Source organism: Chlorocebus sabaeus, chromosome 23 (assembly GCF_047675955.1).
Source record: "Chlorocebus sabaeus isolate Y175 chromosome 23, mChlSab1.0.hap1, whole genome shotgun sequence".
Taxonomy (NCBI): Eukaryota; Metazoa; Chordata; class Mammalia; order Primates; family Cercopithecidae; genus Chlorocebus; species Chlorocebus sabaeus.
Window position 1 is genome coordinate 79,744,130 of NC_132926.1, and position 27,945 is coordinate 79,772,074.

A 27,945-nucleotide genomic window follows, 5' to 3' on the forward strand; every position below is an offset into this window, starting at 1 on the left:
GATGGTATTACAGGCACGCACCACCACACCTGGCTAATTTCTGTATTTTTAGTAGAGACAGCGTTTCACCACGTTGGCCAGGCTGATCTTGAACTCCTGACCTCAGGTGATCCACCCGCCTCAGCTTCCCAAAGTGCTAGGATTACAGGCGTGAGTCACTGCGCCTGGCCCGGTAGAAATTATTTACATAATTGTCATCACTGTGTATCTTAGATATGCAATACACAGCAGAGAGACGATTTCTGGTCCTTCAGTTTCGGAGAAGTAAAAGCAAAGCGGTGGTTATACTGTGATGTTCATCCTGGTGGTGATGGGGGTGGGGTGGATTTCTTTTTCTAAGGAGGACTGAGGCAGGAAAATAGGGTCTGCAGGCAGGAAACATAAGGCCTATTCACACTTCAGCTATAACAGGAAATATCCTCTCCATAGGGCGTAGGCCATAAATGACTTTGTAACTTTACTTCATCTTCTCCATTTACATAGGGCATACCCAAAGTAACCAATGGAATCCCCTAGGGGGTATTTAAACTCCCCAAAATTCTGTAACCGGGCCCTTGAGCCCCTATGCTCGCCTGCTCCCACACTGTGGAGTGTACTTTCATTTTCAATAAATCCCTTCATTCCTTCCTTGCTTTGTTTGTGTGTTTTCTTCAATTCTTTGTTCAAGATGCCAAGAACCTGGACACCTTCTACCAGTAACAGGATGACAGGCAAAAGTCTTATCAAGATGCTCATGAACCAAAGTATACCTCTGACGTCTTGATTCTTGGAGTCTAAGCCTAGCCTGGTTTGGTAAGCAGCAAAGGAAGAAAAACGCAAGATATTTTCTTGAACGATCTCCTGATGCAACTGTGTTCACAGGTTTCACGTCAGCACCCAGGGGGAGCTTTTGGCCAGTGACTCCCACAGTCTCTGTGTGTTCCCAGTGCTTGGGCTCAAGGGAGGCGCGCTGCGGGCTGGAGACTCAGGTCAGAACCGCAGGGACTCGGGTGGAGGCGGACTCCGGTCGAAGGCTGTGGGGTGAGAACTCTGGCTCCCTCCACTCGGCTGCCGCCGGGTGGCACGCCCACGCCGCGCCTTCCGGTTGGCCCCTGCGGCGCGGGTGAGGCACAGCTGAGGGCCAAAGCCATAGGCTGGGGTACTAACGCCCCCGCTCCGCGCTCAGTTCTCTGCGCTCCAAGCAGCCGCGAGCTGGAGTAGGAAGGTCTGGGCGGTGGCAGAGACCGCGCTGGAGGCTGGAGGGCTAGGAGGCGGGAAGCTTCCCGCACGGGGGCGCTGTCACCTGCCCGTGGGAGGAGCCAGAGAGGGACCTGGCTCTGCAGCTCTGAAGCACCGGAGTCGGGAGAACCCATCCAGATATGAAGAGCGCCAAAGGTATTGAGAACTTGGCTTTCGTACCCTCCAGCCCAGACATCCTGCGCCGCTTGTCTGCGTCGCCCTCCGAGATCGAGATCTCTGCCTTTTCCTCTGATCCCCAGAAAGAGAATTCGCAGCCACAGGAGCTTCAGAAGCCCCAGGAGCCCCAGAAGTCACCGGAGCTATCTCTGCCTTCAGCTCCTCCCAATGTCTCGGAAGAGCAGCTCCGGTCACTGTCGCTGTCCGAGTTTGAGGAGGGGCCTTGCGGGTGGAGGAACTTCCATCCTCAATGTCTCCAGCGCTTCAACACACCTCGAGGCTTTCTGCTTCACTACTGCCTCTTGGCCGTCACACAAGGTAAAGTCCAGTGCCCGCTCGAGGATCGGGCCAGTGGAGAGCGAGGTGGGCACGGCGAGTCAGCCGAGGAAGAGGGCAGGTGCGCCGGGTCCGCGGGGCGCTGGACGCGCCCTGCAAGGTGTCCCCGGGTTTGGAACTTGCGTGCGCACTCACCAATGTCAACCTACTGGCTCCAGCCAGCCTTCCAAAGTTCAGCTTCTCCTTTATCGCTACAGTTCAAACTTGCCATACAAGCCTTTTTCTCTTTTGTGTTTTACCTCAGTTTAGCGGATTCAAGACTTCCAGGGAAGATTACAAGAACCTTCCTTTGGGAAAGGTATACCCTGGGGGAGTTTATTTTACATTATAAAGACAAAAATTTACCGAGTCCCTCCTTAAAGGTATTTTACGTTTGTTTCATTGCCTCAGGGGAAGGAGTAATACATTTGCAGGTCAAAGTGGGATGCCTTGCAAAGAAGAAAGCTGTGTAAAATCTATCCTATAAATTCGATACAGACATTCATGTTTTGTGAGTGTATTTAGTTTGAGAGTATGTGGGCACCAGAGGAGCCCAGTGAGTAAATTAGCAAAGCCTCCCGACGTTGTTGAAGGGTGAGCCTTAATCTTCATTGTGTTACATTAGTTATCCAGTATCTGTTTTGTTCTGGGATCTCTTTTAGGTTCTCCTGGGAGTTACAGATTCAGTTCAGATTTATACCCTCAGGGGTTTGCAATCTAAACTCAGTTTGGAGGAGTGATATCCTGAAGGGAGAACAGCTCCCTTGAAAGAAAGCATGGAGAAGGTTAAAGCTGCTATGGTGTGTTTAATGTAGAGGTTGAAAGAAAATAGGAAGTTACTCTGAGGTGACTTTGAGGAAGGGTGGAGATGAGGTGGAGAGTCACGAAGGACATGCCGAAGCTTAGTTGAATTGGCCCCTAGATATATTTTGGTCACTTGAGTCATAGTCTGATAATATTTTCTGTATAACCAGTCAAGGATTAATTGGAAGAAATACAACCTTAGAAATATATTTTTTAGAGGGTTGGAAACAACTCATTTTTTTTTAAGTTAATAAAAAACTAAGTCAAAGCATACTTTTTGTTCTTATTCTCCCTCTTCAAGTAACCCAGGGCCCCTTGCTTTGCGCATTAGATGCTAAGTACTATTTATTGATTGCAAGTCAGCTGCAGCTTTTCTACTGAAGGTAGATTTGTGTTGAAGAATTATTTCCCTGTACACTTTTCTTGTCCCTACCAAAGTTCCCCTCCATTAATGTCTTGATAATAGTTTTACAAAACTGGTAATTGTGAAGCATCTCAGTGTCAAAGGAATGTGAAGGTAAAAAAGTTGGACACAAGTAAAAAAATGTCTTGTGTGTTATCTTAAAAGTCCTCTGAAATTTCTATATTATTCCAGAATATGTCATTTTACATTTAACATAAAATATTGCCTAAAATTGTTATCAAATATAATTGTCACTCCTAGAAAATTGTGTCAGGTTTAGTCTGGAGCAGCATCTACCTATAGGTCCCCAATTTAAGAAGCTTAATCTGAGATTAAAATGACCCAGTAGGCCGGGCGTGGTGGTTCACGCCTGTAATCCCAGCACTTTGTGAGGCTGAGGTAGGCAAATCACCTGAGTTAAGGAGTTCGAGACCAACCTGGCCAACATGGTGAAACCCCGTCTCTACCAAACATACAAAAACTAGTTGGGCATGGTGACGCATGCCTGCAATCCCAGCTACGTGGAGGGCTGAGGTAGGAAAATCACTTGAACCCGGGAAGCGAAGTTTGAAGTGTGCCGAGATCCTATCATTGCACTCTAGCCCAGGCAACAGAGTAAAACTCTGTCTCAAAACAAAACAAAACAAAACAAAACACCACAAAAATTAGCCGGGTGCGGTGGCACACGCCTGTAGTCCCAGCTACTCAGGTGGCTGAGAGGCAGGAGAATCGCTTGAACCCAGGAGGTGGAGGTTGCAGTGAGCCGAGATGGCGCCACTGCACGCCAGCCTGGTGACAGAGCGAGGCAAGAACATAAAAAAAAAAAAAAATTATGATAATAAAAAGTGTGACCCAATAAATTATTAGTTTACTTTTCAGTTTAAGTTTGAATGCCTGAAAACTTTATTGCCATGTTTCTCAAACATGATCTTTAAGATTATTTCCATGGTATATTTAAATATACATTTAATTGGAAAGAAAAACAAAATTTGTCAAATGAGTTTATTTAACCCAGCATTTCTCAAAGATAAACAGGGGTTCTCTAAGTACTTAATTTTCTAATGTGCTTCCTACTGTCATTCATTTACAATAGAGAGATGTAGTATGGAGTGTTTCCAGATTGTTTTTGTCTTTTTAAGTAGTGTTCCTGGAACTTGTGTAGTATATAATTCACTTTAAGAGTCATTGGATTAATGTGCTATCCTTCCTGAGGAGTTTACGAATTTTTTTTTCAAAGAGAAGTTTTACCATAAAGACAACGCTTTCTATTAACTAATTTTTAGTCAGTATGGCAGGTAATAGGGAAGTTGATTTTATTGGATGGGGAAAATTTTGTATTATTAGATAATGCATAAAAATGTCATCCTAAGCTACTTTAGGTACTTTATCTTGAAATCCCAAGAATTGTAAATTGGCTTATAGTCTTATGAAACTGATATAAAAGTAAAAAATGTTATGAGTTTTGAAACTTATTAAATTTGTTGAATTTATTTATTTATTTTTTGAAATATATTTTCAGCTATGGTCTTGATAAATCAAAATTTAAAGACATTTGTGGAGATCATGACTTGTATGTATATACTCATTCTGTTATTGAATGAAAACAATTTATCATACCTAAATAATAAAAGTATCTAGTTAATTCAATCAGATGTTTTTTATTTTCAATTTGTAGTAATGTTTAAACTCCTGTAAGTTTAATCTATATCTGGACTGTTAATGAAAACAATTTATCAAACCTAGGTAAAAAGGAATCTCTAGTTAATTCAATCAGATTTTTCAAGTTTTCAATTTATAGTTATGTTTAAAACTCCTGTAAGTTTAATCTATTATCTGGACAGGACATTTTTAAGTAAGTCAAAATTTTCAGATTTTCAGTCTTACTTTGTTTACTTTCTATTATTCCTTCACTATAGTTAGAATAAATGTATGTTTTTTTTCTTTTACTTTGCATACAATTTAGAACGCAAGCGATTGAAAGACTTACGTTTACTTTTGCTCTAGAATTCTTTACATGGTAACTTTAATATCTGTAAGAATGTTGGAAAAAAATAAGGGTTTGAGAGCTCAATTTCTTCTTCCTAAGACTAAATCAAGGTTATCTCTGTTTTTGGAGTTGGGGAGAGGAGGGAAGAGACAAAGTAATAGTCAAAGTTATCTTTTGTTATAGATAAATATGTTTAAGGATTGAATAATTTGGGAAGCAATTGAGCCTAACTGTAATGGCCTAAGGGGTCTCTTGTACCTTTTGTAGTACAAGTGAGGGCCATGGGAGTATGATATATTAATACTTGGAAACTCTAGCAAACTGACTTCACGGGACTTTACCAGTTTGACTTTGTCATTTAAAGAAAAATGAATTAAGGCAAGTTAACTATAATTTAGTGTGTAGCAAGCGTCAGGTTTGCTGGACACCTGAAAATTCACAAGTGTACAATTTGAAAAGCACACTGGGCCGGGCACATTGGCTCACACCTGTAATCCCAGCACTTTGGTAGGTCAAGGCGAGTGGATCACCCAAGGTCAGGATTTCAAGACCAGCCTGGCCAACATGGTGAAAACCCATCTCTACTAACAAGATACCAAAAATTAGCTGGGTGTAGTGGCGTATGCCTGTAATCCCAGCTACTCTGGAGCCTGAGGCAGGAGAATCACTTGAACCTGGGAGGCGGAGGTTGCCGTGAGCCGAGATCGCGCCTTTGCACTCCATCCTGGGCAACAAGAGTGAAACTCTGTCTCAAAATAATAATAATAATAATAATAATAAAATAGAAATAAAAAATAAATAAAAATAAAAAGCAAACTGATTTTCAAGGAAATATATTTTGGTTGCCTAACTTTGAAACTTTGAGACTTTGAAAACTGGTACATTTAAAAAAACAAAAGAAACGAATAATCAAACTCTACTGCATTGTGTTAATAATCTTAATCATATGGTAACATTTTAATGATGCACATCAATTTTTCTCTTTTTTAGGTATTGTAGTTAATGGCCTAGTAAATATTAGCATTTCCACTATTGAGAAGCGTTATGAAATGAAGAGTTCCCTGACTGGCCTGATTTCATCAAGCTACGATATTTCCTTCTGTTTGTTGTCTTTATTTGTATCATTCTTCGGTGAAAGAGGACATAAGCCGAGGTGGCTTGCATTCGCAGCCTTTATGATTGGACTGGGAGCACTTGTATTCTCACTGCCACAATTTTTCAGTGGAAAATATAAATTGGGGTCTCTTTTTAAAGGTAAGTTTCTGTTGTGTTTATGTTTGTTTTAATTTACAGAAGTGGATAAAACTAGGTCATTAACTTTATATTGCAAGTCACTTCTACAGTATGGTAAGGGTTTACATCTCTTCCACGGCTCACTGGTTTGTTCATTGTGTGAACTCTATGAGATAGGAGATTAGAGAGACTGTACATTATTCATCGTTTCAGTGGTTCTCCCAATTTTTAAGCCTCTGATTCTTATTCCCCATATTATATACACGGTCCTCCTCAAAAAGAGATGACTTGTTTTCCTTTGCAGGTTGTGACCTCATTGGAGTTCTGAGATTGTTAGCTTTTCCCTTTGTACTTTTATTTGCTGTGTTTACAGCTCTGCACCCTGGACGTGTTGATTCCTGATTTGAGACAAAGAGAGGTGACATTTAGAAAAGTGGAACTTTTCCTAAGAAATGAAACTAGCTCTACCTTTGTACCTAAATAAGAAACACAGAACTTTAGAGCAACCTACATCATAGGTTGCTCTGGTTAGATGGATAAATGTGTTATTCAAAGGCTCAGAAAGGAAATTTAATTATATACGTATTTTTTCCAAATGACATTTTTAATTAAAAAACTATGTAGTCGAGCCAGAAGGGTGGACAAATGAAAGTAGACCTTAACATTTTAATGTCCTTCCTGGGACTTCTAATAGCAGATATTGAAATAATTAGGAATAAAATCAGATGGTTATAAATTCAGAGGCTTTATCACTTACTTAGCCCCTGAAAATAAAAGGCAAAGGATAATTGGAGCCTGTTATGCTATAGACATTATTTTTAAAAAGTTAAGATTGTTAGATTTGTGTGTTAATACTGAAAATTAATATTTGCTGTAGTGTGGATGTTTGTCCCCCTAAACCTTATATTGATCCTAGTGTTGGAGGGAGGTGTTTGGGTCATGGGGGTGGGTCATGGGGGTGGATCATTCATGACTACATTAGTGCCCTGGGGATGAGGGTCAGTGAGTTCTCTGTTTGTTCCCCCAAAAACCGTTTGTTAAAGAGAGTTTGAGCTAGGCATGGGGGCTGACGCCTAAAACCACAGCACTTTGGAAGGCTGAGGCAGAAGAATCCCTCGAGCTGAGGAGTTAAGAGACCAGCCTGGGCAATATAGTCAGACTTTCTACAAACAAAAAAAGATTCTGGCCCCTCCCCTCTAGCTCTCTTGCTTCGTCTCTCCCCATGTGATCTCTGTGATCTCTGGCTAGTTGCCCTCTGCCTTCTGCCCTGAGTGGAAGCAGCTAGAGGCCCTCATATAGAAACAAGTGCTGGCACTGTGTTCTTGTACAGTAGAACTGTGAGCCAAATCAATTTCTTTTCCATATGAATGCCTCAGGTGTTCCTTTTTGGCAACACAAATGGACTAAGACAGTATTAAAGTATTAATCTTTCCCAAGATGAATTTTCCAATTCTAGAATGATAACAAACAGAAAAATATTCTCAGTAACAAAGCATGGTTTTAGAAGTGCACCATTTTAGAAGTAAAAATAGAATATGTAAGCGGATGAATGGAGAGTATTTTTAAAATGTGGTAGAGTTTGGAATGAATAAGATAAGGAGAATATGTTATCAGCAGAAAGAGCACGTACATAGATTCTAGCACATTATCCAAGATTGGACAAGACTGCACAAGGCAACTGACATAATTTCACTGGTAGTAGTTTTAGGAACAAGCCACATATTTCAGCGTAGGCTTTAGCATAACACTATTAAAATCTAAATCATAAGGGAATATCTAAATTTTAATCTGCCACACAAGAAAACATGATACTGATTCTATGATAGCTATTTGTTCATAGCGTTTAGATGGTAATCTTTGTGCTATTTCTAGGCCCTTACCCTTTCAGTTGCTCAGATGCCTTTCTTGTTCTTAAACAAACCTGGCTCAAAAATCTATGACTCTCTAAACTGAAACATAAATACCTCTTCCAGTACAAAGCCTGATCTCTCTTCCACGATCTTCTCAGCTTCATCCCTGGCCATTTATACCTCGAGTTATGGCCATTCTGAAGAACTTATTTTCCTAAAGGAAAATTGCCACAAATTAAGGTGTTTGTGTGTGACCAGAGATGAAGCTAAGATTGCTGAAGCCAGATCATAAACTTTTAGTAGTGTACTGTGGAGGTTTTCACCAAGTTCTTGTTGATCTAATTTACATTTTTCATTATTTTGGTAGATTATTGAAATAGGTTAGATAGAAGAATTGGCTGATCTAAGATTTTTACTGTAAATTGACTCATAATTTAAATAATAGCTTAGATATGGCAAATGAAAGCAAAAACTCACCTTGCCCTCCTGTTATTCTGCCATTCACACAACATACATTTATTGATATGGACTACACATGGTGTTGACATAACACCAGTAAAACAGTTCCATGCCATCTGGATTTTATGTACTGGTGGGAAGAAATATGCAATTAATAAACAAACGAACAAGATAATTGAAACTTGAGGTGAGTGGGTAAAGAGACAAATAGAATGAAGTAATACTGTGTTAAAGGCTAAGTGTGTTTGCCAGGAAAGGCTACAATGATAATATCTGGATAATGAAGAGCTAACCTTGAAAGATACTTTCCAGGCTGGAGAAAAACATGGTTAAGGGCTCTGGAGCAGAGGAAGGCTTGGTAGGTTTTAGGAATTGTCAGTTTTGGCCAGCATCATCGAAACAAGAGAGACTGTTTTGGGGAGGCAGGTAGACACTAGGGAGGCATTTAGATTGTGCTTGAAGTGCAATGCAAAGTTGTGGAAGAGTTTTACACAGGGAATTGCATGATCTTACTGGAGTTCAAAAGACAAGAGTAAATGGGAGCCAGTCGCTCTAGAAATTTTTATTGTAGTCCAGGTGAGAGATAAATGCCGCTGAGACTGGGGTGGTAGCAGTAGAGATCCAGAAGAAGACTGATTCTCAGTGTGTTTTAGAGGAAAATGAAATAGGACTCTGTTGGATTTATTGTGAAGGAGGAATGAAGAGCTCCTTGGTATTTGGCTTGATCAGCTGGGGCCATTTTTACTAGAAGATGGAATATGAGGTAGAACAGAATTGGAATGAAATTAAGAATTCGGGTTTGAATTTTTTTTTTTTTTTTTTTTTTTTTTGAGACGGAGTCTCGGTCTGTTGACCAGGCTGGAGTGCAGTGGCCGGATCCCAGCTCACTGCAAGCTCCGCCTCCCGGGTTTACGCCATTTTTCTCCTGCCTCAGCCTCCCGAGTAGCTGGGACTACAGGTGCCTGCCACCTCACCCGGCTAGTTTTTTGTATGTTTTTTAGTAGAGATGGGATTTCACCATGTTAGCCAGGATGGTCTCGATCTCCTGACCTTGTGATCCGTCCGTCTCGACCTCCCAAAGTGCTGGGATTACAGACTTGAGCCACCGCGCCCGGCCTGAAGTTTTAGTATGAACTACATATTATATGTCCAGTGTTGCAGTATGTATCGTCAAACATATGTGTTTAAATAAATGTGCAAGTCATTCATTTGATTTGATTCCTAGAAGTGCAAATACTGGATTTGAAGGGCTTCCTCATTCTAGTTTTTCATAGATAATGTCTCACTGACTTTCAGGAAGGGGTATGTTAGTTACTCCCCCATTGTCGGTGAATGAAAATGCATCACTGTTGTGTTGAATTTTTGCATTTTTTTGACCTGTGATTTTTCTTAACAGAAGTGTCATTGTGGTGTGTGTAGGTGTTTATAATATGACAGACACAAAATTCAGGATTGAAATTGCATTACACATTTAAAGGAGTACAGGCATTTAGAAATGGAAGGGATGTTAGAAATAATAAATCCCGGCCGGGCGCGGTGGCTCATGCCTGTAATTCCTGCACTTTTGGAGGCCAAGGTGGGCGGATCATGAGGTCAGGAGTTCGAGACCAGCCTGGCCAACACAGTGAAACCCCATCTCTACTAAAAACAAAAAACAAAAAATTAGCCAGATGTGGTAGCATGCACCTGTAGTCCCAGCTACTCGGGAGGCTGAGGAAGGAGAATTGCTTGAACCAGGAAGGTGAAGGTTGCAGTGAGCTGAAATCGTGCCATTGTGCTCCAGCCTGAGTGACAGAGCAGAGATTCTATCTCAAAAAAAAAAAAAAAGAAATGAAAAACCTCTTCTTTTTACAGTGTAAGCCTTAGGGCAAGAGGTGAATAGATGGTTAACAACAACTAAAGCTAATCCTAATTTTTATGGTTTGTTTATTGTTTTTCAAATGTGTATGCTTATTACTCATACTAAGTTATTAATGATATTGAATGATTTTAGTATTTTTTATGAATGTCAACCATTTATTCTCCAATTTCTAGTAGTCCAGTACAGTGGTGTGTATTAATCTACTTTTGCAAGTATGGGAATCTGTAATGAAAAATCTGAATTATTTGTCAAACTTTAGGGAGAGTAGAGAAGAAAACTTAGGGAAAGGAAACTGCAAAAGGGAAACAGATTAGTTGAAAGCTTCCTGTAAATTAATTAGAGGCAAAGGGGTGTGTAATTTTCTTAAGTAACTTAACATAACATAGAGCATAATGTTAATAAATGATTTTATTAATTGAAATTATACATATAATTTAATTTAAAATGGACAGTGAGGAAAGTAACATACCCTTGTGTGCTTTTTCTGTTGTTCTTGTGGGAAATCAAAGTTAGGGCTCACTTTGGTTGGGATAATCTCTGTAAGAGGAGACTGAAGTAATATAATGTAGCTAGTAAGTAGTAAGAAAGAAAAGAAAATATGATAAGGATGTATAATTTCTACAGGTGTGAGAGTAACACAAAAGGATGTTAAGAACAAAAGTTAAGAAGATATATTTGGAAACAGCTTGGACTTTCTATTGTGCTGTAAACAATAAATTTAAGTAGGTTGGAGAGAAAGTTTTTCTTTAAGGGAAGCTTTTAGAAAGACATAAGTATTAGAGTTGATTAACTTTGAATGGAGATGATCAAAGGGAAGTTGTGGTTGTTATTGGATTAAAAAAAGAGGAAGTATTAAAATTAAGCAGAGCAAATACATACTATTAAGGGCTAATTTTTGTACAAGTTAACCCAAACATAGAATAGTGTCAAAACGCTTTCAAATAAGTCATATTTGACATTCATTTTTGACTTACTTCAACTTAATATTAATATGACACAACATATTGCAATATGACTTTAAAATATTTAAAATGCAATAAATACATCTTTACTACGTAATATGTTTTCATGTAAGCAATTTTAATTTCTTTAAATGAGTGTTATTTTAATGTTCCTATGCAAAATAATCTTTATATCTCCTTGAGACTTTGGGAGAGAGGCATTATTAAATACTGAAGAATTGTAGAAAAGTAGTTACTTAACCTAGTAAAGTTCTTTTTATTTATTGACCAATAATTGGATAATTTTTCCTACATTGCACTATATCTTTGTTTCTCTTTTCCATCCCCTTTCCCTCAAAAGAACCTTAAATGATAAAAATTCACATTAGCTGTAGCACTAAATTTCTAATTTTTTTTTTTTTTTTGATTGGCATTTCAGAGAGAATGCTTCATCAAAGGACTTTGGTTATACTTGGTAACTACTCACAAAAGCTGTGCTAGGACAATGATTAGAATAGGACTCGAAGTGGACTTTATTTCTACTTACTACTTTATCTTTTGTTCTTGTTTTTTTTCTTTAATGGAATGCTTGCCTAGATTTGAGAAGACCTAGGGCAAAGAATCTTAGAGCTTTTCAAGCACAAATTCAATACAGGAAGCTTTAATGTTGCTTGGCCTCTGAGTGTTTTTCCTTTTTTGATATTATTTTTTCCTTTACAGAAATCACTTATTTTTCTTACATTTTACTTCTTTGTAACTGAAATGAATAAAGGAATAATGAGGAGAGGTGATTTTTCTTAGATTAGAAGCACCAATGGTGTAATAAAACAAATGATTCAGATTTAAATATAATACGTACAATAAAAGGCCTAGAGCTACCTTTTAGCAATAGTCAATGCTCTAGATAAAACTATCACAATTTTTTTATATCACAGGCTTTTCGGTCTTTCTCATATTTCCTAGATAATGTGGATTACCCTGAGCCAGGCTCAATGGCTCACACCTGTAATCCCAACACTTTGGGAGGCTGAGGTGGGTGGATCACTTGAGGCCAGGAGTTTGAGACCAGCCTGGCCAACATGGGAAACCCCGTCCCTACTAAAAATACAAAAATTAGCTGGGGGTGGTGGCAGGCACCTGTAATCCCAGCTACTTGGGAGGCTGCGGCAGGAGAATCACTTGAACCCCAGGAGGCGGAGGTTGCAGTGAGCTGAGATTGGGCCACCGCACTCCAGCCTAGGCGACAAAGCAAGACTCCATCTCAAAAAAAAAAAAAAATATATATATATATATATATATATATGTAAAATTGGAGATCCTGATTCAGTAAGTTTGGAGTAGGACTCAGCAATCAATATTTTAAAATATTATCCAGGTTATCTTAGTCTAACTTAGGACCTACATGTCCATTTTAGTGTCTGATTACTTTGTAAAGCTTTTAACTGTGGATATACAGAGAAAGGTTTCTTTTCCTTTCTGGATTCTTGCTTTATGTCTTCTTTTAAAATAGGAGTTTCACAATCATCATGAAATGCTAGGTGCTCTAATGCAGCCAGTTTTGTTAAAATGCAAATGACCAAACTTCTGAAATAGAGGAAACTTACAGAGAAAAATAAGTAGGAAAAAATATGTCAATGAAATTTTAGCACAAGCTCAATTCTCCTTGCAAGCTATAGTTTGCTGATAGGTAGAGGTTTAAAACATCCATGGCCTTCTGAAAGAGAAAAACATGTCCAAACATTTCTGAAAGCATGATCTACAGAGAACAGTTTCTAGAGGTATTAGGAATATGTTAAAAATGTGTTCAATGGTTGAATGAGTTTGGGAGAAAAACAAAAAAGAAGAAAGCTAAGCAGGTGTCTTTATTGCAGCACTATAAAGCAAATGCATTTTGTGAATCTTTAGTTAGGGGTATGATATGTAGAGTTGATGAAGAGGCTCCATTGTTACACTTGTCCCCTTCATCCGGCTTTCACCCTTTATTTTGTCTTCCTCTAGGTAAAGGAGGCAGTGAACACACTGGTAAAATCTGCTCTATCTTGCTTTAGGTTTAACTATGTGTATTTGAAAGCCCTTGTTGAGTTTAGAAACTTTATTATGATCAGCACCTAGAACAGCATGTGATATAGACTAGGTGCTTAAGAACTATTTGTTGAGTTGTCACATATATTAATTAATGGAGTCCTTTGATGAGGTATATTAAAAGCCCAATGCCTTGTCCTTCTACAGAAGACAGTAAGAGTAGGTAATGGCAGATAAAGGCAATTTGGGATTCTCTGTCCACATTTTCCATAAACTTGGGCTAAAAAATAACAGAACATTTAAAGAGAATTTTCTCTTTCTCTCTCTTATTCATTTTTGTTTTTTTTTCTGGTGACCGAATTGGGACAAATTACATTGTTACAGGTAAAAATTATTTTCCATAATCTTTTTGAGTAAGATTTGGGATCTGAAAAATTTGCAGTGTGAAAAAGTAAGCTAAAATGAGAAGCATATTCAGAAATAGTAGCAGAACGCTTCGATATTCTACTTTTGGTTTTTGTCTTAATGACTTGCTGAGATGTTGATTTCACTTCAGTGCTTCTAAGAAAATTCTCTTTTAATGTTGCATTGTTTTTTAGCCCAAGTTCATGGAAAATGTGAGCAGTTAATCCCAAATTGCCTTTATCTGCCATTACCTACTCTTACCGTCTTTTGTGGAAGGACAAGACATTAGGATCTTAATGTTAAAATGTTAGCAATTCTCTTTTCATGGACTTTTTTAAAAAAAATCTTCATATATAAAATGAAATGCTCTGATAGGACATTGAAGTGGCCATAGACATAGTTGTGCCTAACCAGATATATTGTGTGGAAGGTCTTTCAGCAATGTCTTTTTTTTTTTTTTTTTTTTTTTTTGTAGCTTCTTTAGAAAGGTTGGAGGTTTGTGGCAGGAAATAAATGAGGAAATTCTAGTTTCTTAGTCACTGTTCTTAAAAATGCACAAATTTGCTAGTGTGTGTTTTAATGTATTTTTTTGTGTTTCATTTTAAAGCTGTTAGCTCATCCTGTTTAATGAAAGTATTCAGCACTTTAGCAGAAATGTAAGAGTCAGAAATAAGTGAGTTTAAGTTTTTGCTCACACACTGTGATAGAACTATAGTGATCCTGGAGATAAGTTTCTTTGACTATAAATTATGTTGATAATAATCATTGCCACATGGAAGAGTATACATATGTGGGGATAAGGTAGTGCCTGGTGTGTGATAAGTGCTCATTAAATAGTAGCAATGAACAATAAAGCCCTTTTTTTGGTGGATGTCATTTGGTGTTGACATATCCCCAAAGTCTGACCAAACACTTTTGAACTAGTACATTAGAAAGGGTTTTAATTAGATATATTTCTAAGATCATATTGCTATGAGATAAGAAAATAATTCATTTGGTGTAGCTCAGTTTAATTGGGTCCACTTAGAATAACACATTGAAATATTGCCTTTTAAATAGCCAAGTTGCCTTTTGAAAATGTCTTGAATTTTTTGACTTTGAACATGATATATACTTTGTAAAATGTTCAGAAAATAGGAACATATAAACAAAAATGGAATAAAGAAAGAGTTTTCATGATAATACACCTCGATTATTCACTGTTAACACTCTTCAGTCTTCTTAAAATGTATATACACATTCATACATATATTATCACACATAAACTACACTACATAGTCATTAACACACGTTCATGCACACATTCACACATAATTTTATTAACATTCACACATCTTTACCTCACATTTGCACAAACACATTCAAAATCCTTGTTTGAAGGAAACAAGATTTTTAATCAATGGATGTTGACTTCTTTTTACTTGGAAGATGTATTGGACACATTTTATATTAGTAAAGATGGGACTGCAGAATCTTTTTGCTTTTCTATTATTTCATTTTATAAATAACTTATTTAATCAACCCTCCTTCGTTATATTTTTTATTAATACATTTAATTTTTCTGGTTAGAGAGGTTCTATGGGTCATGCAGACAATGTGGGTAATACTAAGAAGTAGAAAGAGAGAAAAACCCAATTCACTGTTTTTCTTTTCTCAAGGAAATCAACTTCAGAATTGTCTTACTTTTTTTCTGTGCCTATTTTTAATACAGTTAATAAAATATGTTGCAACCTGTGAGCATTTTTATTCTTGCATAGCATTCTGTTTTACATTTTAAACATTCTCATAGAGCTCAGTTTTTACATATAAAAAGTTTTTTATTATAAATTAACTCATGATGAACATTTTTATGTTTAAAGGTTTTACTATATTTCAGTAATTATACAGTATATAATATTTTGGAATTGACTTTTTTTAGTCTGAGTGATTTTCTGAATACTCATCAGGTTGTTGTATATATCAGTTGTTCTGTTATTTCTACTGCTGATTAGTAATCCATGATATGGATGTACCATAGTTTGTTTAACCATTTGCCTGTTAAAGAACATCTGGTTTGTTCCCAGATTTTGGTTATTACAAATAAAGCTACAAACATTAGTGTGCAGATTTTCATGTGAACATAGTTTTCATTTTTCTGGAATAGATGCCCAGGAGTGAAACTGCTTTACAAATAAAGCTACAAACATTAGTGTGCAGATTTTAATGTGAACATAGTTTTCCTTTTTCTGGAGTAGATGCCCAGGAGTAAAACTGCTGGGTCATATGAAAATTCTATGTTTAGTTTTTTGAGAAACTGACAAACCTTTTTCCAGATTCACTGTAGCACCTTATATTCCCATCAGCAATGTATGAGTGACTCAGTTTATTTGAATCTTTGCCAGCATTTGCTGTAGCCATTCTGATAGGTGTACAGTGAAATCTCATTGTGTTGTAATTTGTATTTCTTTAATGGCTGATAACATTGAGCATCTTTGCTTGTGCGAATTTGCTATCTGCATGTCATCCTTGGTGAAATGTCTTTTCATGTCTTTGGATATTTGTTTCTTTACCGTTGAGTTTTGAGAGCTATTTATGTTAAGTACTAGGTCTTGTCACAAGCTAGTTTGCAAATATTTTCTTCCAGTCTGTAGCATGTCTTTTCATCCTCTTAACAGGGCTTTTCGCAGAGTGAAAGTTTTCAATTTAAATAAAGTTGAATTTATCAATTTTTTCCTTTTATAGATTATGCTTTTATTGTCAAGACTACAAACCCTTTGCCTAGCTCTGATCTCTAAGATTTTCTTCTATTTTTAAAAAAAGTTTTATAATTTTCTATTTTACATTTAAGTCTGTGATATATTTTGAGTTAATTTGTATAAAAGATATGAAATTTAGATCAAGTTTTATTTTTTGTCTATAAGTGTCCAATTGCTCTAGCTCCATTTGAAAAAGCTGTCCTTTGACCATTGAATTACTTTTGCAGCTTTTCAAAAATCAGTCGGGCATATTTGTATAGCCATATTTCTGGGATCTCTGCTCTGCTCCACTGATTTATGTATCTCTCCACCAATATCACATTCTTGACTATTATACTTATGTAAGTCTTGAAATCCTATAGATATTCCTCTCACTTCATTGTTATTTTTCCATATTGGTTTGCCTCATTCCTTCTCATTTCCATATAAATTTTAGAATAATCTTTTCTATATCTACAAAACATCTTAATAGGATTTTGAGAGGAATTGTATTAAACCTTGATATGGTTTGGTTTTGTGTCCCCACTCAAATCTCATCTCAAATTGTAATCCCCATAATGCCCACATGTCAAGGGAGGGACCTGGTGGGAGGTTATTTGATCATGGGGGTGATTTCCCCCATGCTATTCTCTTGATAGTGAGTGAGTTTTCGTGAGAGCTGATGGTTTTATAAGTGTTTGACAGTTCTTCCTTCACATGGTCTCTTGCCTGCCACCTTATAAGATGTACCTGCTTCCCCTTCAGCCATGATTGTAAGCTTCCTGAGGTCTTCCCAGCCATGTGGAACTGTGAGTCAATTAAATTTTTTTCTTTATTTACATTTACTCAGTTTCAGGTAGTATCTTTACAGCAGTGTGAAAATGAACTAATACAACCTGCATATTAATTGGGATTACATTGATGTAGTTACTATGTTGGGTCTCCCAATCCATGAATATATATGGATGTATACTCCATTTATTTAGATTTTCTTTAATTTTTTTCATCAGTATTTTGTATTTTTAGCATGCAAGTTATGTATATGTTTTGCTAGATTAACATCCAAGTATTTATTTTTGCTTTTTTTTGAATGATTGTAAATAGTACTGTATTTTAAATTTTGGTTTCTATATGTTCATTGCCGGTATATGGAAATACAATAGATTTTTGTATGTTTTATTGTGTGTTCTGTAACCTTACTGAACTAATTGGTTCTTGATATTATTTTGTGGATTCCTTGGTGTTTTCTATGTAGACAGTCATGTCTTCTGCAAATAGGAACAGTTTTATTACTTCCTTTACCTTCTGTATGGCATTAATTTTCTTTTTTTCTTTTTCTTTTTTTTTTTTTTTTTTTGCCTTATTGCACTGGTTAGAACTTCCAATACTATTTTAAGTAAGAATGGTGAGAGTGATTGTTCATACCTCTTCCCTACATTCGGGAAAAAAGCTTTCAGTCTTTCACCACTGTTTCATGTTTTTAGAAATACTCTTTATCAAGTTGGGAAAGTTCTACTCTATTCCTCTTTTTCTGAGAATTGTTATCAGGAATCATTGTTGAATATTGTCAAATACTTGTTCTGCATCAATTGTTCATGTGATTTCTGATCATGTGATCATGATCATGTGATTTTTTTCTTCTTCAATCTGTTAATACAGTCGCTAACATTTTTTAATTTTTTGATTTTTTTGATGCCAGCCTTGCATCCCAGAATAAATCTCACTTGGCAATGGTGTACAGTTCTTTTTTTTTTTTTTTTTTTTTTTTTTTTTTGAGACGGAGTCTCACTCTGCCGCCCAGGCTGGAGTGCAGTGGCACGATCTCGTCTTACTGCAAACTCCGCCTCCAGGGCTCCTCCCATTCTCCTGCCTCAGCTTCCCGAGTAGCTGGGACTGCAGGCTCCGCCACAACGCCCGACTAATTATTTTGTATTTTTAGTAGAGATGCGATTTCACCGTATTAGCCAGGATGGTCTCAATCTCCTGACCTCGTGATCCGCCTGCTACGGCCCAAAGTGCTAGGATTACAGGCGTGAGCCACCACGTCTGGCCAATGGTGTACAATTCTTTCAATATATTTGTGAATTCTGTTTGGTACTATTTTGTTAAGCATTTTTGTGTCTATATTCATAAGGGATTTTAGTTTTAATTTTCTTTTATGTAATATCTCTATTTGGCTTTGTAGTTTTTGTGGATTTTAGGGGATTATAAACTTCATACAATAAATTGAGAAATGTTCCTCCTCTACTATTTTCTGAAATTGATTTTAATTTTTCTTTATATGTTTGTTAGAATTCTGCAACTGAAACTATTTCAGTCTATAGAGTTCTTTTTGGGGAGTTTCTCAATTAAAAAGTTAATATTCTTAATAGTTATATTTAATAGTAATTCAAATCTATTAGGTTGGTGCAAAAGCAGTTGTGATTTTTGTCATTACTTTTAATGGCAAAAACTGCAGTTACTTTTGCATCAACCTTATACTTCATTTTGGGTGAGTAGATGTAATTTATGCTTTTAATGGAATTGGCCCATTTCATCTGAGTTGTCAAATTTATGTATATAGAGCTAACTGTTCCTGGTATTTATTATATTTTCTTTGTCTGCTGGATCTGTTGTGAAATCCTTTGCTTGATTTCTAGTATTGATAGTATTTGCCTACTTATTCTTTGTCAGTCTTGCTAGATGTAGCAAATTAAATTCATCTTTTCAAAAAATGAACTTTTAGTTTCATTGATTTTTCTCTATAGTTTTCTATTTTCCAATTTATTGATTTCTGCTCTTTATTTTCTTCCCTCTGCTTGTTTTAAATTTATTTTATTATTATTTTTCTCTAGGTGGCTGACACGGAAGCTTAGATTATTGATTTTATTTTTATTTTTTCTAATGTATGCATTTTAGTGCTATAAAATTTTCTTTCAGTATTGCTTGGGTTGTATTTCACAATTGTTATATATTGTGTTTTCATTTTTACTTAATTCAGTGAATGTTTTTATTTCCTTAGAGACTTCTATTTTGACCCATAGATTATTTGAAAGTGTGAAAGCATGTTGTTTAGTTTCCAATGATCGGAGATATTCTTGTTATCATTTTGTTAATGATGTTTAGATTCCATTGTAGTCAGAAAATGTGCTATGTAGGATTTGAATTTTTAAAAATTTATTAAGGTTGGCTCTGTGGCGCAGGGTGTGGTCTGTCTTGGCATATGTTCTGTGGGCATTTGAAAAGAAAATGTATTTTGCTGTTGTTTGACAAAATGTTTAAAAAATGTTGGTTAGATCCTGTTGGTAGATGTAGTCAATAAGTTAGTTTATATCCTTGCTGATTTTTTGTTCTATCAGTTGCTCAGAGAGGGGTTTTGAAATCTTTGATTGTAATTGTGGGTTTGTCTGTTCCTCCTTTCATTCTATAAATTTCGCTTTATGTTTTACAGCTCTATGATGGTGAATACATGTTAATCTTCTTGGTAAATTGACTATTTTTTCAATATGTAATGTCTCTCTGAGTCAAGTAAATTTTTTTGCTCTAAAGTCAGTTTCAACTGATATTAATATGGCTACTCCTACATTATTTTGATTAATGCTTGCATGATATTTTTTTCCCCCAATCTTTAAATTTCAGCCTGCCCACATTACTGCATTTGAAGTGAATTTCTTGTAGATGGCACAGTTGGGTTGTTTTTTTTTTTTCACTATGTCAATATCCTTTAATTGTAATATTCAGACCATTTACATGTAATGTAAATACTAGTACGTTAAAGTTTAAACCCATACTTTTAATATTTTGTTTTATGTTTGTTCTTTGTTTTTTGTTTCTCTATTACCTGCTTCCTGCTTTCCTGAATGTGGGTTGGTTGAACATTTTTAGAATTCCATTTTGATTTATCTAGAGTGTTTTGAGTGTATTTCTTTGTATAGCTTTTTGAGTGTTTTTTTCCCAGATATTATATTAAATGTATATAAGTATATTCTTGGTATTATATTATTAGACTCTGTTTCTTATTTAAATCTTCTGTCTTAACTACTTGACACTGCTCTGATGGCTTTGAAGTGGGGGTGGGTGTTATCTTATTTGCCGAGTGGCATCGAAATCCAAGTTTACCTCTTGGCCTCAATTGACAACTACTAGGAAGACAGGCTCCTTGTTATTGTTGGGTGGCAGTGGCAATCCTAGATCTCCACTAGAAATCCACTGATATCACTCTCTCTGGGAAGGGTAGGAGTGACTTACTACTCTTCTACTGACACCACAGAGGAGAAGTATGGCCTAATTCCAACTAGACTACAGTGTAAGTTTGGACTCTTCACTAGGCTTCCTCTTGTATGGCAGAGAGGGAGGAGGGGTGCTTCTGTTGCTACATAGAGCTGGAAACCCAGGCTACCAATGTAGATTTCACTGGCACCAGGGGTGGGGATCATTACCTCTTGATGGGGGTAGAAGTGCCGGGTCCCTTCTCAGCCTTCTCTGACACCACACTGGAAGGGGGATGGGCAACCTTGTTACACTATATATTGCAGGAGTGAGTGTGGGTGAGATTGCAGTTTTTCTCTGTGGTGTTTGACTAGAGTAGCATGGTTACTGTATAGTATTTCTGCCTTGCCAAGCTGCTGCTTTTGTGATCTTTTGGCTAGAATGATGATAATTTTCTTGTGGCTTTTTTTTTTTTTTGTATGCAGCCTTTGGCATTTGTGGATTGCTGACTTATTCATCTGCAAATCTGGGATAGATTAAGCAAAAATAAAACCCAGGAAAAACTCACCACTATGTTCGTTGGGTACTGTCTAGGGAACTAAGGAGTGGCAATGAATTGGTGCCTCTCACTACTGTAGCTAATAATCCACTTAGTGAAATTCTTACACCCTGCCTTGTTGAATTCTAGTACCCAAGGGATGCAAGTTTCCATCAAGGCACACAGTCATTATTCCCTTAAGTCCAAAGCTTAACTATAACTGTTCGCTAATCCTTTTTGATCTCTTCATAGTAAATACTCAACAGGGAGAGAAGTTCACTAAATTGACAGAGCTAATGGATCCTAGTTACCGAGGGAAAATTGAGTTGTTCCTTTCCAGTTGCAAGGAACAGCATGTTTTTGGACTGCAAGATTCACTTAGGTGCCTCTTAACACTCCCATACCCAACAGTACTTGTTGAGAGAAAACTTCAGTAACTCAATAGGGAAAGAACAGCTGGAGACTTGTAAAAGACTGTAAAATACCTGATCAGTTAAGGTATGGGCAGTGGTAAAGGGAACAAGAACTGCATGATAGAAGGAAGCTATGCTTATTAGTCAGGCCCTCTGATCAACTATAGAAAGAGAACTATGGAGCTGGTTAATTGTCGCCTTGCTCTTGTTTTCCTCTGCCACCTTTGATGCAGACCACAGCTGGGGCTAACACTTCAGTGTTGCTTTCAGGTGGGAGAATAACTGAATGGATGTTACCTCACAATGATATTTTGCTGATAGCTTTTTGTGGGTTTTTTAATGTGGGAGACATACAGATTTTTTAATTCAGACAAATAAGTTAATATTTAAATATGTATTTTAATATTTAAAATATTTAAAAGTATAGATGTTTAAATTCAGACAGATAAAAGCGGATGCTAAAGAAGGAGGGGGAGCTATGTTGGATATTCTGTGTCCTTCCGGAGCCAATATTCACGATTTATCACTTTTGCTTTGTGTTTTAGTAGAAAAACCCAACAGACTCTGTCAATCTGGCACTTTTCTCTGCCCTGGATTATAGTTGGGTTAGCTAACAGGAGTGTGCATGTTGGGAAGAAAGAGGTCCTAAGTGTGCATTTTCCTGGTGTCCTCCCCACTGGTGTGGTTTGGAGTGGCTGTGTGCCACTGTAACCCTCTAGGATTTAAGTCTGTTTGTATAAGGGCTAAATTTAAATATTTTTAATGACCTAGGATTGTTTTGTTTCTTTTGACACTTTTGTCATGCTTCTAAACAGTCTTTTACCAAAGTGATTTATAGAGCACTAGTTCTGGGAGATGTTAGACATTAATGAAGAAAAAACTAGCTTGAATATACGATAGATGTTTTTAAAGTTAACATTCTTTATCATGTTAAATATAAATAAGTGATTATTCCACTTATTATTCTCCAAGAAGGAAAGATAGAAAGCACACAAAGCCTTTGTTTGCCTGTGCATTGTGAAATTATTCAGAAGTGCTTGTGACACGTAATATACAGTATACTGCTGGTGTTCTCTACAAAGAAAATTCTCAATAGTTCAAGTGTGTCTGCAACTTGGAGTCTCTCTTCAAAGTCTACTCTGAGCTATGTCCTGGTGATGATCGTTCATGTCATAGTTTCCTGGCCTCCAATTATGCAGGTTGACCTATAGAGATTTACATACACACTTTTAAAGTATAGTGATATTTCTTTAAATTATATATTTAAGTATTTTGTTCTATGATTTTAGTTTTCTTAGGTACATCAACTACTTCAACTATGTGTATATATGATATTTGGCCTCCTTATATTAACATTTCTTCCTTTTTTATCATTAATTTTGCTCACTTTTCTCATTTGTATTCTATATGCCCATAACTATGTTTTCTCAGTCAGTTTACCCATGTGTCCCTTTCCATTGTATCTTCTTTTCTATGAGGTTTTAGTTTTTTCCTTTTACTCTTTTCTGCCAACATTTGATCTCCTCTTTCCTTCCTTCATCATTTCTTTTCTGTTACTTCATTTCTTTGTATAAATAATTGCCTCATCTCATGATGAACTGTGTGTTCACATTTCTAATTTGCTCCCTGAAAATATTTTTGTGGTCAGTGCCCTCATCTTAACTGTAATAAAATTATGCTGCTTTTTTTTTTTCTTATGACATCTTTCTGTAAATGCTGTGGTAGCTCTGTTTGAAAATCACTTTATTGACTCCGCTGGGCTCCCATAGGGTAGGAGCGACTTATTTGGCATCCCAGGCGGTTGGTTGCCGGATAAAGGCTCTTGGCTTTTCAGTTCCCACAGAGAGGGCTGCATTGTCTGTGAGATTCTTTGTGCAACCTCTTCTCACCCTACCCTCTGTTTTTATGAGTCATAGCAGCCCAGAAGGTCCCTACTGACACCTATTACAGGCAAGAGATACAAATTTGGACTTTAGAGTGTTTCTTGTCACCTTTAGGAAGAGTATTTTTCTTGCTGCCTTCTTGGATCTTCTGCCAGCAGCTGACATGAGGCCTGGATAAGAAGGGTCCTGCCCTGACCCCTGTGCTTAGCGGGACCCACATTATCACAAACATTGAAACCTGAAGATACTTTACTTTTCTTTCTCGAGTTTTATAAGGGAGGTTTTGAAAGATTGGTAACAGGATAAGTGAACAGAGATGATAGGAGAGGAATGTAGGATTGGGCTAAATTCTCCAGGCCAGAAGATGCTGTTTAGACTAGGAGGTGGTCAACTATAAACAAAAGCAGCAGCTCTTTCTCCTTCCTCAGGGCAGTGGTTAGGAGGTTAGGAGATAAGGAGTGAGACTGAGGGAAGAAAAGTACAGCTACCCCCTGGGAAAGGAGAAAAAGAGACTATTTGTTTAAAGTTAGTCACCTCAAAGCACCTGATGCAGGTAACTGGGGAGACTTAGTTCCCTAAAAACTATGCTTCTTTACTCCCCTCTCCAGGATGCATAGATAGGCATCTCCTGGGAATCTTATCAAATATGTGGCTGGGGAAGAGGAATCACATCACAGCGGAGTCCATTCTGCTCTATCCCTGGCAGCAGGATAGGCCCAGAAGAAAAGAGGTACCTTTAGCCTCTAGGTCTTTAGGGCAAATGCCTGGGGAGCAGCAGGCCATGGGTCTTTGAGCATTTGGCTGAGCTTGATATTTATCTTCTAAATGTTTTGACATATGGTATATGGATTTCCTTTTGTCCTTTTGTCACAGCCCTGCCAATGTTAATGGGTAAGACTGGACACTTCTTTGTTCATTAGGTAAAGTTCTAATTCTTAATTTTATTGGCAATGTTCCTCCAAATTTATAAACAACATAGGACCTTCCTCTTGTGGTGCATTGTCAAATCACATGCTTTTTAATTAATGTTGAAAGTACAATATCCATGGGGGATTGGTTCCAGGACCCCCATGGATAACAAAATCTGTGCATGCTCATGTTCCTTCTATAAAATGGTGTGTTATTTGTATACAACCTACCTACATTGTCCTATAAACTTTAAATCATCTCTAGATTACAAATAATAGCTAAGCAGTGTAAATGCTATGTAAATAATTATAGTATATTTTTATTTATATTTTTAAATAAATTTTATTTGTATATTTTTATAAAATTTTATTTTTTATAAAATTTATATATTTTTTATATTTTATAAATATATATTTATATTATTTATATTATATTTTATTGATGTATTGTTATTTTTCTTCCCTGAATATTTTTGATCTGTGGATGGTTGAATCCACAGATATGGAACCTGTGGATATGAAGGGCTAACTGTATTTGGTCAGAAATTGTTTGATTTTTCATTAGAAGTTGAAATTCTGGGTTCAAATGGTTTCCTCAACTAATAATCTCACAAAATTACTTGAATAGGTAAATCTAGCTATTTTATAAACTATAAATTTGCTTCTGATTATCTTGAGGTACACATGGCATCTCTGAATGAAGTATTTCTCTATAGGCTAAAATGTACCCTTTAGTAGTGTTTATCAGGGCAAGTTCATTTTATGATATTTAATAGGTTTAAATAATATAGTTTTAAATATTTTTCTTTGTCTTTTGACATGACAGTTTGACTAAGCATAAAATATGAGGGTCATATTATCTTGCACTGGGTACTTTTTTGGCATTCCTTTACTGCCTCTGTGGTATTAATGTTGCTTTAGAGAAGTCTGTATGTAAGCTTATGTTTTTTATTTCCTTCTGCCTAAGTGGTTTTACCTTCTTGTTTAGCTGTTCAAAAAAGTCTTTTCATCTTTAAAATTCACAGACTTTACCAGGGAATATTTTGGTGTTGAAAGTCCTGCAGCAAATTTTCCTGGGATGCTCTATATCTTTTTAAATTATAGATCAATATTTCAGAAAATTTTCCATAATTTTACCTTCAAACATTTTGATTTTTCTATTTTGGTTGATTAGACATATGTTTGATTGCCTTTGTCTGAATTCCATATCTGTAATTTTCTCTGTAACCTTTTAAATCTTGGTGTCTTATTTTTCCTTTATTTAATTTTGTTCATATTTCTCAAGTCTATAATCTCCGTCATAATTCTCACAGTCTCTATTCTGTTTTGACCATTCCAGGGTGACCTCCACTTCTGATAGTTTTGTTCTTTTATGTTTTATAGAACAAAATTTGATACTGAGTTATTTTAGCCCATGTTTGAGTTTTTTTTCTTTTTTTCCCCTCCCTCCCTCCCTCCCTCCCTCCCTCCTTCCTTCCTTCCTTCCTTCCTTCCTTCCTTCCTTCCTTCCTTCCTTCCTTCCTTCCTTCCTCCCTCCCTTTCCTTTCTTTTCTTGTGATGGAGCCTTGCTTTTCTGCCTAGGCAGGAGTGCAGTGGCTCACTGAAACCTCCTCCTCCTGGGTTACAGCAATTCTCCTGCCCTTAGCCTCCCAAGTAGCTGGGACTACAGGGGTGTGCCACCAGACTTGGCTAATTTTTGTATTTTTAGTAGAGACGGGGTTTCACCATGTTGGCCATGCTAGTCTCAAACTCCTGACCTCAAGTGATCCGCCCACCTTGTCCTTCCAAAGTAGTAGAATTACAGGTGTAAGCCACTATGCCCTGCCTCAACATATTTCTATGAGCTTATTAAATCCCTATTTTGAGCTCTGGATTTTAAGAGGCAATTGTTTCAATTCCTTTTTTAAGTATGGCAATATAGTAGTTTTAAAATCTACGTTAATGACAGCATTTTTCTGGAGACTGTTCTCCCTTACTAGTCATTTGTTTTTCTTTTTTGGTTATTATTCAACTTTTAATGAGGTGAATTATTCCTTGTCAGCTTTTTGTGAGGTGTTTGTATTAGACTTCATAATACAGGACTGCCTATATTATGAAAATGGATCAATTAAATAGAAGTTTTCATGAAGCACTGTAAAATGAGTTATAGCTGGGTTGACATATTGATGTCTTTAAACCTTAGAAAGCTGCAGTAATAACAAGAGATTTGTGCTGGAGTGGGATTGCAAAGATTAGTGACACAAGATCAAGCGGCCATAAATAAACTCACAAATAGTCAAGTTAGTAAAAGATGTCCTTTTGGTTAATGCAATAGAATGCTGGCTCTCTGTCTTCTCCCACTTAAAGATATTACATATGAATTAGCACATCACAGCCCTGCTTCCTTTCTCAATGTAGGCCTGTATTATTCACATTTTCTACTGGGGGCCTGCTTGGATGCCTCTGCTTTCTCAAGTTAGCTAATTGACTGATTGTATTCACCAGTGCTGATCTAATTGGCTTATTGCAATCACCTGGGCTGAGCTAATTGGCTTAAGGTATTTACGCTAGTTGCAGAAGATGACCTCTGACCTACTTTTCTTCTGAGGCTTTTTTTGGCAACATATACACACACATTACATAGACATAGCCATGTGATCCATTCTGTGTGTATGTTTATCCACCTATCTTATGTCTAAATAAAATAGTAAAAATGCTAGGATAAAGCCATTGTTTGTGTAATTATGGAACGAGGAACAGTCATGTATCAAACCCTGAACTTAGGAAAATTGAACTAATTGAAAAATTAGAAAAAATATAAGTGACAATAAATATATGGAAAAATGCTTAAATGTCACTGAGAATTTTTAAAATGAAATTAAAAAATTATATATATTTTTTTAACCAATGAGCTTGGTAGTCATTTAAGTCTTATTATGTAAAGTGTTAATGAATTGTTGGTGGGACTGCGTATTTGTATGACTGTTTGATAAAGTGGTTTGGCAGTATCAAAATATAAATATTTATTCACTTTGACCTAGCAGTTTCACTCATTGTAACCTGTCCTATAGATAGGATTGCCCAAAATGTGCCAGGGTAAACTTAAAAAAAAAATGTACATCATAACATTCTAATGGAAATAACAAAATGGTCTAAACCTACGTATAATACTATATAATATTAACAATATTTATCATTAAATACATGTACTGGACTAGGCAATAAAATTACAGGACATTTATGCTGTAGAATATTATGACAGTGCCAATAAATAAATTTATAGCTTTAAGTGCCCATATCAGAGATGTCCAGGACATAATAAGTGAAAACTGGACATTGTTGAATATAAAGATAGTATGTTTTATTATGCCTATAATTGTGTAAAAAAATTAAATGGGTATACAACATGTAACTGTATGAGTAAATGTCTGAAAATTGAAAAGAACTGTTAACAGTGGTTACCCTCATCTAAGTGACATAGGTGAATAGGGGTTACCTTCATAAAGTGAGGGCAGGCTGGGGTAAGAAAGTATATTTTTCTCTTGATTTATTTTTAAATAGTTTAAATCAAAGTAAAATGATTGGAAGAAATAAATAAGGTTATATCATATTAGGCAAATATAATTTATATGATATAAATTTAAATT

The 27,945-nt window shown here is 36.5% G+C and overlaps 1 protein-coding gene across 1 annotated transcript in view; it reads left to right on the top strand.

Moving 5' to 3' along the window:
- Positions 1-943: 943 nt before the first annotated feature.
- SLCO4C1 (solute carrier organic anion transporter family member 4C1) overlaps positions 944-27,945 on the top strand; it is a 64,249-nt gene continuing 37,247 nt past the window's right edge. The window contains exons 1-2 of the mRNA XM_008014048.3: positions 944-1,713; positions 5,895-6,158. Coding sequence (XP_008012239.3) covers positions 1,359-1,713; positions 5,895-6,158 — 619 coding nt within the window. The 5' untranslated portion in view covers positions 944-1,358. The remainder of the gene's footprint in view (positions 1,714-5,894; positions 6,159-27,945) is intronic.